This window comes from Rhinopithecus roxellana, chromosome 4, assembly GCF_007565055.1.
Source record: "Rhinopithecus roxellana isolate Shanxi Qingling chromosome 4, ASM756505v1, whole genome shotgun sequence".
NCBI classification, from domain to species: domain Eukaryota; kingdom Metazoa; phylum Chordata; class Mammalia; order Primates; family Cercopithecidae; genus Rhinopithecus; species Rhinopithecus roxellana.
Window position 1 is genome coordinate 163,950,172 of NC_044552.1, and position 13,251 is coordinate 163,963,422.

At 40.6% G+C, this 13,251-nt stretch overlaps 1 protein-coding gene across 5 annotated transcripts in view; it reads left to right on the top strand.

Annotated features, from left to right (window-relative positions):
• Positions 1–4,829, top strand: part of CALHM4 (calcium homeostasis modulator family member 4) — a 33,201-nt gene extending 28,372 nt beyond the window's left edge. For 3 of the 5 annotated variants that reach the window (XM_010373221.2, XM_010373222.2, XM_010373223.2), the window contains one exon: positions 1,537–4,829. In XM_010373221.2, coding sequence (XP_010371523.1) covers positions 1,537–1,923 — 387 coding nt within the window. In that variant the 3' untranslated portion in view covers positions 1,924–4,829. The remainder of the gene's footprint in view (positions 1–1,536) is intronic. The other 2 variants (XM_010373220.2, XM_030928057.1) reach the window with 2 other exon arrangements.
• Positions 4,830–13,251: the final 8,422 nt, after the last annotated feature.

The following is a 13,251-nucleotide window of genomic DNA, read 5'->3' on the forward strand; positions in this document are numbered from 1 at the left end:
CATATTTCTTGGGTTGCTCATTTATCTCCCTTTTCAGGCTTAAAAATCATAGAGAAAATGAATGCATCTTTAATTATTCACATCTGAGTTCCCCATAACCAAGCATATGTATTACACACGGGCGAAGGTCAACCTGGAGCTCAGTAAATGATTGTTTATAGATTAATGGGCATCTGGGATGGCTTTTCCTCTGCCATGCTGGCCTCTGTTTAGTTAAATGGTAATAAATATCACTTTATAGGTTTTAACCTCCATAGAGTACAACTATCCCACTGTGCACACACTGGAAATTCCAGGCCTGTTGATAAATCACAAGATGTAGAAGAGGCCTTCAATACCCACACTGTGACTGCATACTGCTACCATCCCCAAATATGTGGAACTTACCTCTCTCACTTAACATAAGAAGTGCAAAATATTGAAAACAGTAAAATGAAAAGAAAGAAAAGATTCTAAGAATAAAAAACAGCCATTTGAGTCCATCTTTAAAAGCCAACACGAAATAGTCTCAAAAACTAGTTCATTTTCCTTTTAAAGTATGTTTCAAAGACACATAATGAAACTGGTCAGCAAATGATTATTTGAGGACAAGGGAAATGAAAAGGAAAACAATAATGTACTACATGGCACAGTGACTATGCTATTTTTTTTTTTTTGTCTTTTTTTTTTTTTTTTGAGATGGAGTCTCTCTCTGTCACCAGAGCATTTTTATGGCATGATCTGGGTTCAGTGCAACCTCTGCCTTCTGGGTTCAAGCAGTTCTCGTGCCTCAGCCTCCTGAGTGCCTGGAATTACAGGCATGTGCCACCATGCCCGACTAATTTTTGTATTTTTAGTAGAGATAGGGCTTCACCATGTTGGCCAGACTGGTCTCGAACTCCTGGCCTCAAGTGATCCACCTGCCTGAACTCCCAAAGTGCTGAGATTACAAGTATGAGCCACCATACCCAGCCAACTATGCTATTTAGAATACATTTAGATACATGAGTCTGTTCACTGACTTGCTTTTTAGCTGCAAAAGAGGAAAGAGCAACTCAGGAAGAAATATCAATGAACACCTGTTGGTACATCACTGAAGATGCCTTAGAAGGTTACTATTATTATGTATCATATCATTTTCATCACCATCATTATCAAATATTTATTAAACACTCAAAGGATGCATAGGCCTGTACCTGAGAGTTGAGAAGTAAGGTTGAACTAAAAGCAAAGAAAGGTATATATCATATGTAAGGTTAATTGGTGGGTTATAGCATCTGTCACTTCAAGGACAGTATTTAGAATCCATTCCAAGTTAACTGGTCAAATTTCTTTGTAACTCAAAAACCTAATTGAAATGGCTGGGCCTATGCCCTCCATCAGATCTATTTCCAAATCATATCATTAAAACGTTGTTGATATATTAAAGATGGGAAAAGCAAATTTTATGCCCATATTTTAGTTCTTAGGTTTGTAGGAATCCCTCCTCCCATGGCTGTTGCTTGAATATTTGATGTATTGATACTTCCTGTTTTTCTTTCTAATAATGATGTGAAGATGCTGGGTTGGATTTTGATCACCTTGGCAACCATTGCTGTCTTAGTCTCCTGCTGTGTGGCAAGGTGCTGCTCTCCCCTCACCTCTCTGCAACATTGCTACTGGACCAGCCACCTCCAGAATGAGAGAGAACTCTTTGAACAAGCAGCAGAGCAGCACTCTCGGGTCCTCATCATGCACCGCATAAAGCAGCTATTTGGCTTCATTCCCGGGAGTGAAGATGTCAAACACATCCGTATTCCTTCTTGTCAGGACTGGAAAGATATTTCAGTACCCACTCTTTTATGCATGGGTGATGACTTGCGAGGCCACTATAGCTCCCTTGGAAATAGAGTGGATGAGGATAATGAGGAAGACAGATCAAGAGGTATTGAATTAAAACCTTGATTACAGCACCTTTCTTGAGTCACGTTGCTTAGTAGATACTTGGCTTTTATGATCAGGGTGTTTCAATGTAATCTCTTCATCTTTTTCTTTCTCTTCTGATATTTGTTTACGTAAGTCCATCTCAAATATTATTTCTAAAATCAATTTATTAGATGATTGTGCCAATCTCTCCTTTTGAAATTTTGCCATTGGTGTGGTAATGCCTAGAGTGGAATGTGAAGTCATGTGGAAATTTGCATCTTAGTTGTGTTACTTAGTAGCTGTATGAAAATTAATATTTCTGCGTGCTATTTTGTCACCTGCACATTGTAGCTACCTACTAGAGTTATTATGAGAATTAAACATGAGAATACAAAGTGTTCAGCACAGTGTCTTTCATCAAAATAGATGCTAATAAATGTTACTTTGTCTCTTTTTCTTTTGCATTCCATGTCTTCTATCACTGTTTTTCCTGCCTCCATTTTCTGGTTTTATCAGTTTCTACCTTTATATAATATCCAGAACTTTTCGCAGCCTCCCCCTCTTTCTTCAGACCTAAATATCTGACCTTTTGGGAAGCAGGACAAAAACCCCTTTCTAATCCGGTCACATGTGAGGGAGAAGCCCATGCAGGAAGGTCTTGAGTTATCCTACTACAACCTGGGGACAATGATATATCATTGTATCACTATTAGTATCATGTTATTTGTAGCACCTCCATACTAGGAGCATTTTTATGGCCACTACATATAAAGTTTCTTCTAGAAAGCTTCTCCACTGTGCTCTACTACAGAGATACCATTTGTACCTTTTCATTACCAAATTGCACCTTTGCCCTCAAAATCCATTTGTGAAACCAAAACTGCAATCTGTACTTGTATATCCATTATCTGTAACTCCAAAAGAGAATAATTTCTGCCTGACATTGCTCTGCCTGGCTTTACTAAATGCAGCCTACAATATCTGGACAATTTTCTAATTTATCTAGATTATTTCTGTGATATATAGTGACTCGTGCTTGATTTTTGCTACATTCACTGAAGCAACTTGCTCATTAGCAAAAATAAGCTATCTGAGGCTGAGGGCTTCTGTTTATTTCTTTAGTCAAAACGATACTTACTGGACAGTGGACCAACTGCCAATAGTCAATCCAGTTTTCAAGACTCACTTTCAAGGAGACCAAGGAACTTGACTATACGATCTAAAATGCAATCAATTACTTGGTAATCTACTTTTACACAATTATGGAAGGTTCTATTTTGTATAAAGTTCTGGGTCCTTGAACTTAATAAGAAGAAGCGGAAAATGATTTTTAAAGAAATTGAAATGTTTTCAGGTTTTGTTTTGTACTCCAACAAGAGACTGCATATTGAAGTTCTTTGCTGGGAGAACTGTCCTGTCCTCACCATTACTAATCTGTCATCTGACCTAGGAAAAATCAGTCCATCTCCCTGGGGCCTGGATTTTTTTTATCTATTCAATAAAAAGGGATGATAATGTTTTACCTCTTGGAAGAAAATAACTGAACTAAATAAGTGCTTAAGGTCTCTTTTATACCAAGTATGATTTTTATGTTTATGTTTATATATATACAGGTCAACATGCATACAGCTTTCTGAAATGATAGTAGACCCAGGTTACTTCTCTTGGAAGGAAAATATCCCCAACTCTGAATCTGAGCTTTCTCTGAAGACATTTACTGGCATTCCACTTTTAAAAGAATGTTAATGTACTGACCTTTTTCAAGTCATCAAGGAAAGCCATTCCAGTTTGTCAACTAACTTTACACCCAGTAGTGATATGACATTACATGAAGGATGTTAAAAATACAAATAGAAGTACGTTGTGGAAGGCAGCTAGGGTTCTGGTTTCACTCTGATACAAATGAGCTGTATAAATATGGAATATCACTTCCATTTTGTTCCCTAAGGTCTGCTCCAGTTCTAATGCTCCAGTTCTAAAATTCTGTTTCTATATACCTGATAATTTTTTATATCCCTCTGTATTGGAACATACTAGTTAAATGGACACTTTCAACCACGCTCAGAATTAATTTATTAGTTGTCAGGAACTATACCACAGTAAAGACTCTTCAATAAGATTTTCGGTTAACAACAAAATCAAAGAATATTTGAAGTTATAGCATTACATCATCAGAAAGAAGATTAATAGTTGTTTATACCCTAATACCAGGAAACTATTTCCACTAGCTTCTGAAGCCCTTTCTACATCAAACTCTTTTAGTGCATGATGTAAAAATTTTATATTTTGAGCCAGTTAATCATGATCTTCTCCTGTAACTTTCTGGCAAAGGATTCTAAGTATTCGTTGGCTCTTCTACATGGCTTCAGAGTGATTTATAGCATCTATGTGAACACTTAAAAGGTAGTACACACCCCTGGGATTTCATCATACAGTACATTATCTATCTCAGATCACATAAATTGAATTTTTAGTATTTTGAGGGGGGGCTATGGTCTATAGCATTTTTTGTTCCACAGCTAGTTAAATGAAACTTTTTCATTATGAACATGGTACTCCTTCCCCTTTATGCTTAATGGATTTATGTAATTATAAAACATACAATTAAAGTAATTATGTGCTAATACTACTTTATATTTTGCTACCAAATGCCTTTGGCTACCACATCAAACCCTGGAGCTTGACATATATAAACCTGCTCCTTTCTTAATTTCATTAGCTCCTCCACAGTGCCACCATGACCTAAGTTGCCTCCTTCCCAGGAGACAAATACAAACCAATGTGTAGATGTGTTTTACTCAACTTTCTTTGTTTTCCAAAGCTGAATTGTAGAACCTAATTTATACTCTGTCCTTCTCTGGGTCTCTTTTCTCTGTTCTCAGTCTTCCATTCATTTTTTGTACAAATTCTATTTGATTGTAATAAACAACAGTGAAATTTTACTAGCTGTTTTCTTGCATTTGGTTTGTAGCACAAAGGGAAATCACATTAATCCTATGAAAGTTTGAAGTATCATGGCCAACAAAAGGCCTTCTGAATGCAAGACTAGGTAGGTCTTTGCTATCTCGAAAACATAAGGTATGGAGATACAACTTTAACTTCTAAATAGAGTCTATGGAAAATTAGTACCAGTCAATAAAGAACAGATACTGGCAGGCTGAGGAGCACAGACAGCTACACAACTGGCTTCTTAAGCTGGGGGGCGTAAATCCATAAATGTGATGTCTGGACCGAAGAGCACTGAATACAGAGAAGCAAACTGTATTATTCCTGACCTGAATTATTTTTCTGCACTAACAACCAAGTATGATTAAGCTTCTGTAATTTCAGTATACCGGAACTTCAGGAACAAAACAAAACGCATGAATTTCAAATATGGTTTCCTCTGCTGCCACCTAGTGGTCGAAACAGGTGTCTGCGCCCATTTGTGGTGATGGCGGTAGCAGTAAAAATAATATGTAGTGCTCACTGTATGCCAGTTACTTTCAACAAATTATCCTAGTTACACCTTTCCACACAGTCACAAATAGTCACCTATTGACAGTAAGTTGCTGAAATGACATTAAATAACATTAATTCTTTAATTCATTGCGTAATTAAGATACAGAGAAGTAATTGAGATACAGAGAAATTAAGCAATGTGCCAAGGGTCACGTAAGAGTTGAAGCCAGAATCCAGCCCTGGATCCTGCACTCTGCAGCACTGTGCTGGAATACAGCAATGAGGTATGTTATCAATCTTCCAAGGCCTTGTAGGTGTTAGGAGGATATTCCTAATACTTCTGTCAATGAATAACTGAAACATCCTGGGCTCTGACTGTGTGTTGCCGTATCACATAAGCCGCTCTCTTTCCACCTAAATCATACCTGCATACATCAGGGCCCACTCTCAAGGCACTATGCTTCTTAGCAAAGTCACCTGTCCACTCTCACTGGGACATCACATTGGACCCGATCTCCCCAACAGCCAGTGGCACTGATTCTATTCGTTGCAGACTAACCACACACCTGCTCTGGAGTCTCAGCTGTTCTCTTTCTCATGCATGGCATGGGCATGGCACTACTGTAATCTGTCCATTTATTTTGGGTAGGCCATTGTTATGAAGTGTCAAAACAGGGATCAGGAAAACACCATCTCCTATCATTTATGTTGTCTTGCACAAGTCAATCTCTCTGGGACTTCAATTTTCCCCTCCACGAGAAAGGAGAGGGTGATTAAATTGCAAAGGTGGTTGATTAAACCATTTTGAATCACAGACCCCTTTGAAGAGCCATTCTGGGGAAGCTTTTCTGAGGACATATCCAGTGCATACACACAGACACCAGCTCACACACCTCAGAGTTCTCAATACTGTTATAGGCTAAATAATGGCTCCCTGGGGATGTCCATATCCCTGGAACCTGTGAATGTGACTCAATATGGCAAAAGAGACTTTGCAGATGGATCAAGGTAAGGATTTTGAGATGTGGAGATATAATCCTGGATTATCTATGTGGGCCCAATGTAATCACGAGGGTGCTTATAAAAGGGTTGCAGGAGGAATCCGAGTCAGAGAGAAGGCAAAGTGACAACAGAAAAGGAGTGTCAAAAAGTGTCAGAATTATGCAGCCTGAGAAAGACTCGATCAGCCATTGCTGGCTTTGAAGAGAAGGGGGTCATGAGCTAAGGAATGTGGGCAGTCCCTAGAAACTGAAAAAATCCAGGAAATGGACTCTCTCCAAGAGCCTCCAGAAGGAACACAGCTCTGCTGACACCTTGCTTTTAGCCCACTGAGATCTGTGTCTGATCTGTGCCAGAAGAGTAGTAACTACATACTGTTCTTTTAGTTACAGAACTATAAAATAATACATCTGCAGTGTTTTAAACCACTAAATTTGTCGTAATTTGTTACAGTGGCAATAGGAAGCTAATATACAAACCAATACACTTCAGGAGCTTATGAACCCACAAGGCTGTTGAATGAGACTCCCTGGATTAAGACCTCTAGGTCATTTCTAACACAAGCACACTGATTCTATATGTGCTGACATTCTGCCTTGGGCAAAACTATTGCTCCTGGAAAACAAATATATCTATAATATAATATTTTATGAATACAATTCAATGTGCTCTAATATTTTAAAGTGTGCTAAAGTGCAGAAAGAGCTGAATATAAACTTTATATGCATTTATAGATGTTTTACCTTAAGCTGCAAATAAACATTTAAATATATTTTCCTTTTGTAGTTGCCAGTTAGCGGCATCAACAGAACTATTTACTATAAATTATTTCGTAATATAGACATATGTTGGCACTTGAAATGTGAGAAAGCAAATGCCAAAGCACAATCAATCAATCTCTGGATCTACATGGTGTTTTGATTTCACAAATTTCATAAATCAATAATAGGTCGTCTATTATTGATAAGTTTATACCTGCCATCATTCTTTCATGTTGAAATAACTTGAATTTGGAAAAGCTGCCTACAAAATAAGCATCTTTAGTCTAATGATGATTTAATAGATCCTATGCTGTCCTGTGAGACAGGTTTATATTTCATGGGGAAGATAATGCAAAAAGCAAAATTCATCCAAGTTATTACCGGCAGAGCTAGAATAATAATTTAATAGGCAATTCAGTACTGCCCGCCATCGGGGAGCCTGATGTTTTAAGCTCCTTCTGGGAAATTGTCTGGGGCTCACTGGCATGGGGTGCCCTGAGCCAGACCAGACTGCAGGGACCCGTCGTTTCTTCCCTTCCCCACATCCCTGCACTCTGCGACCCTCTTCCCACAGTGTGGCATGCCAGGGGTGTTCTAGCTGGAAGTGCTAACTCCCACCTGCAGCTCTGGAGCCAGTGAGGTGGTGGCAGCAGCAGGTCCTTTCCTTGGTGTGCCGCTGCACTGGGCCCAGGGTGGTCTCCACTGTGTGCCGCGGATCAGGCCATCCTCTGGGGTGGCGTGTCTACTACCAGTGCTCTGATGGCTTTGAGGGCTCTTACAGATTGCTGTCCTTTCTGGCTTCAGATCAGTGTGGTGAATCTGTATTCTCTTGGGTTGGTCAAGGACATTCCCTGCACTGGAATGGAACCATTTATCTGGCACCACCCCAGGACCTTCTCCTATCTTCCCACTTGGTGGCCAAGTGTAGAAGGTGGGGTGCAGCGATATTAAAAGAGACACTGTTTTAGGAATGTGGTGATTATGGCCTAAGGCATTCAAGAAAAGACATAGTTGGAAGATGTGTAGTAAATTTAACCGACTAGAGAAAAACCATTCCCATTTTCCTGCATACTTTGGGTAAAATTTCCATTTGTGGTCATCAATAAAGAACATTTTTTGAGAAAGACTTTGGAAGCCAGTATTCGGGAGCAGCAGGATGAACGACGCAACTAAATGAGTAATGATGTGACCAGCATTACAAAATAAGGTGTACAAAATACTGCAGAGGCAAGAAGAACAATTTTGTTTTGCTAGAAATGACAATTAGCCACGGGATTGTGTGTAGCAGCACTGCTTTTTTTTTCTTCTAAATCATGGTGAGAGATATGAAATTAGACAGCAGTGCATTTGACAATAAAGAACATGAAGAGATGGCTTTTCTTCCTGAATAGGAAAAGATGGTGCCTGGACACCATGGAGAATCTTCACACAAACAGATTAAACAAAAAGAAATGTATATGCATTGTCACAGGATCCTTCAGGTGCTGCTTTACCAGCTGGACACCTCTGTGGCCAGTGGTACCTCTACTTGAGTTTTGCTTGTTCCTGCTGGGCTCGTTCAGCCCACTTGGCCCAGCAGGCCGTGCTTGCTTGTGCTACCGGCCCAGATCCTACGCCTGCCCAGAGGGAAACAGGTGCGGAGCGGCAAAGGGTATGTGAGCGAGCAAGTACAGGGTCCAGCCACTGTACACAGCAAGCATGCCAGCTGCTGCAGCAGGGCGGGTAGCTCCTGGCACCGTCACCATGCGAGACCGTGGCTGGACCAGACATACCGCAGTTTCCACTGTGGAAACCAGTGTCTGGATGAGTCGAATGCGGTGGCACCCAAAAACGCAGAGATTCCAGGAACCACAGAGCTCCAAAGAGGGTGTTACAATGTGTCACAGCCCTGGCTCAGGGAGCCCCGAGGTCTGGGCTTCCAGAATGGCCACAGCTTCTCTCCCTCTTGTCACCTGCAGTGTGGGCAGCGGGGATAGGGGGCATGTTTTGAGGGAGTGTGTTTCAGCCCGTTTGTGTTACAGGTCTTTCGGTCTCACCACCCCGCTCTGGCCCGGCCCTGTGGCTGCTTCCCGTCATGTGGGGCAGCCGCCCAGCCCTAGCAGAAGGTGAGAGGACTATAGTGTTAAAGCTCTGGCTTGGGGAATCCCAAGATCTAGGCCCCCGGAAGGGTTGCCCCTCTTCATTTCTGCAGTCTGGGAGCGTATCACCACCCACAGCTCGGCAAGCAGGCCAGGAACATGTCACAGCCCCTTTAGCTCCCAACTGCAGTTCAGCAAGGACCAGAAAAGTGTTACAGCTCCTTTTGCTCCCGCTGTTCAGCAGGTCCTGAGTTCTTGTCCTTCGTCCAGAAAGAATGAGGTTATGCAGAAAACTGGAGGGTGAGCAAGGCAGAGAAGAGCTTTATTGAGTGACAGAACAGTGCTCAGCGAAGAGGACACCCAAAGTGTGTGGCTACCATCCGCAGGCAGGTAGTAGCTATGAGTGTCTTAGCCGGCCTGAGTCCAGCGGCTTTTATGAGCTCAGAATGCAGGAAGTGCATGCTGATCGGTCCATGGGTGGGCCAAGAAAAAGCACCACTTAATTGGTCCAAAGGTATCAAGGAAAATCTCGCTCCAGGTTAGGGACTTCACTTGGAACTGATAGCCCAGCCCCTAGGCTTCAGGCTGTCCCTGGCTTGAAGATGGAGTTTCACTGGGGACCTGCCCCTTCCCACCTAGGAACCTGTCTACCTCCCGCTGCCATCAGTAATTCTCTATTATTTATTCCAAATCTTCATCAATAAGTCATTATATCTTACAAGGGCCCATGAGTTTTAAAAATATATTTTTAAATACAATTATATAAGATTGTTTATAGAGACAGGGACTCTACAAAAAAATTTTGCCACCAGGACACTACATACCTTAGGGGTAACCTCAACTCAACCCTTCACTGTATTTTCTCAAAGGAAGCCAGAGAATTGATGACTTATATTTAAATTTTTCATTTTAATTCTCATGTTCTTTCTATACATTTAAATGAATTTATATTGCATTTCACTAACCGTATCTTCTATCTCTTTTGCTCCTTTGTTTTCTTCTCCCCATGTCTCAATCCTTTTCACATCCAAAGCAAAGGTAGGGGGTTTGTGGAGAGTGGTGAAGAGGGAGAGGAAAAGAGGAAGAGGAGGAAAGTCAAAGTACATCAAAATGGTTATTACTAGGGTAGGAGGAAAGGAACATGTACAAACTTTATTTTTTGTCTTCCCACCTTATACTTTGTTCTTACATGCGAGGAAATGCTGGAAGTGTAGCTCACTTACACCTAGCGTTGTCCCTGCTTTGTTGTTACCCAGAATTGAGGCCCCTATATGTTATATGGTTCAAGAACATTAGCATCAAGGCTGTTAGGAGAAAAACAACTCCATGCATAAATACTACTTGTATGAGTTCATTTTCACACTGCTATAAAAAAACTACCTGAGACTGGGAAATTCATAAGTAGGTTTAATTGACTTACAGTTCCGCATGGCTTAGGAGGCTTCAGGAAACTCACAATCATGGCGGAAGGCAAAGGGGAAGCAAGGCACGTATTACATGGTGGCGAGAAAGAGAGTGGTGAGGGGTGGGGGAACTGCCACACTTTTAATCCATCAGATTTCACTAGAACTCACTATCACGAGAACAGTAAGGGGATGTTCACTCCCATGATTCAATCACCTCCCACCAGGCCCCTCCCCTGACACATGGGGATTACAATTCAAGATGAGAATTGGGTGGGGACTCAGAGCCAAACCATACCACTACTTCTTTAGCCAAGGCACCTTGGGACAGAGAAGTTAACTGCTAACTTTGAAGTCTACACAAAATTGACTGCAATATAAACATGATCTTGAGGAATCATACGCTCTTACATCTGAAAGGAATCTCATAGATCATTTTACCCAACTCCCTCATTTTATAGATGGGGAAGCTCTTAGATCCAGAGATTGTTTCTTACCCAAATTTATATGACAAATTCATTGTAAAGACCTGTAACGTAGACTTATAATCCCCCGGTCCAGTGTTTTTAGAACTGTACCATGTTACCAGTCTTTTGGATTCATTCATTCACTCAGAGAGTTAATATTTTCTGAGTGCCTAGTCTGTTTAGGTACTGCTTTACGTGCCAAAATACAACAGTAACAAAATTTCTACCCTCATGGAACTTACATTCTACTAGAGAGAGAAAGAGTATAAACATAATAAATAGTGTAATTTTAAAGTAGCATGGGAAAAATAAAATGAGTTAAAGGGGATAGGTAGTGCTAGGAGTGGTTGTAATATTAAGTAGGGTGGTCTAGTGGTGGTAACCCCATTTAGAAGGTGACCTTTGAGGAAAGACTTGAAGGAAGTGAGGGGGTGACACATATGGGTATGGGAGGAACAGCATTCCAGACAGAGGGAACAGCAAGTGCAAAGACCTTAGGAGGAAATCCTGCCTTGCATGCTTAAGGAACAGTAAAGAGGCTAGTATGGCTGGAGTAATGGAATAGAAGAGAGACCTGAGTGAGCACACTCAGCCTCCTCGCCATGTGATGGCCTGTGCTACTCAGTACTCTGCAGAGTCCCCACATGCAAGAAGGTCCCACCAAATGTCCCCCTTGACCTTGGAATTCCAATACTCCAGAACTGTAAGAAATAAAATTATCCAGTTTCGGGTATTCTGTTATAAGCTTAGTCCAGAAAATGGACTAAGACACAGAAAGAAGAGCTGTGAGGATGATGATCAGGAAGCCAGATTCTAGGACCTATATTATAAATACACGATTTTAATCTGAGATGAGGATGGGGCAGTTATGAGCAAAGGAGTGATATGGACTGGTTTACATTGTAACAGAACCACTCTGGCTTCTGTGTTGACTCAGAGTAGATTGTAGGCCAGGGAACTGAGTTAGGCTGGAAAGTATTACTAAGATTCACTACCCTTGAAGAGATATCCATTCAGAGTACACAAAACTAAAATTTTATATGGCTCTTTGTGCTTGTGACTGGTAAAGTCTTTGAGATACCTGAGTAAATGAAACATTAGCCACATGAACTGTTTAATAATTAAAATTAAGCATGAAATAGGGAATTCTCAACACTGAGCTTCTGACAGTGTGATTGCCTACAAAACTCACAGGCACAGAAAGGTAAAAATAAACATCAAAATAATTTTTAAAGGCTGATAGTATTAGTAAATAGCAACTACTAATTTGCATTACCTGCAGAAGAAACTAAGAAGAATACAAATAAGATGAATCTCTTAGGGACATACTTCATTAGCAATAAAGATGAACAGAGAATAGCAATGCTTTATAAGATGATATATGAATTTAATTATCAGTAAATAATGTTGATATGGAGTTTACAAAACATGCTTATAATTATTTCATGTCATCTGAATTATAAGCTTACGTATCTTGCAAATGACTAAGGCTGGGTTTATTACTTCTGGTTCCAGATCCTATGATGGCTATAATAGTCAGTTCTCATGCTGCTATGAAGAAATAACTGAGACTGGGTAATTTATAAAGGAAAGAGTTTTAATTGACCCATAGTTCTGCATGGGTGAGAAGGCCTCAGGAAACTTACAATCATGGCAGAAGAGGAAGCAAACACATCCTTTTTTTTTCACATGGCTGCAGGAAGATCGAGTGCCCAGCGAAGAAGGAAGCCCCTTTTAAAACCATCAGATCTCGTAAGAACTCACTATCACAAGACAGGATGGGAAAAATCGGCCCCGTGATTCAATTATCTCCACCTGGTCCCTCCCATGACACGTGGGGATTATGGGAACTACAATTCAAGATGACATTTGGGTGGGGACACAGCCAAACCATATCAGTGGCTCACACCGTTTGCCTACCTGCAGAGCTTAAAACACAGTTGGTCTATAACATCTTTAACTACCAATTAAAAACGAAACACTAAAAGAAAGTCAATTTGCCTCATGAGAATTGTCCACAATTTCAGTTAAGGGACTTGGTGTGTTCTGTTAAGCATGTGTTATGGTCAAAATGAAATTAGAGAGCCACTAAAAAATGCTTAATAATGCATATGTAGGTATGACAAAGATTTGCAGATGTGTTTCCTGGATTACGAGAGCCATCTCCAGTATCAAAGTAACACTCCTGAGCATTCTGAAGCATGTAGGGTTTATTTAC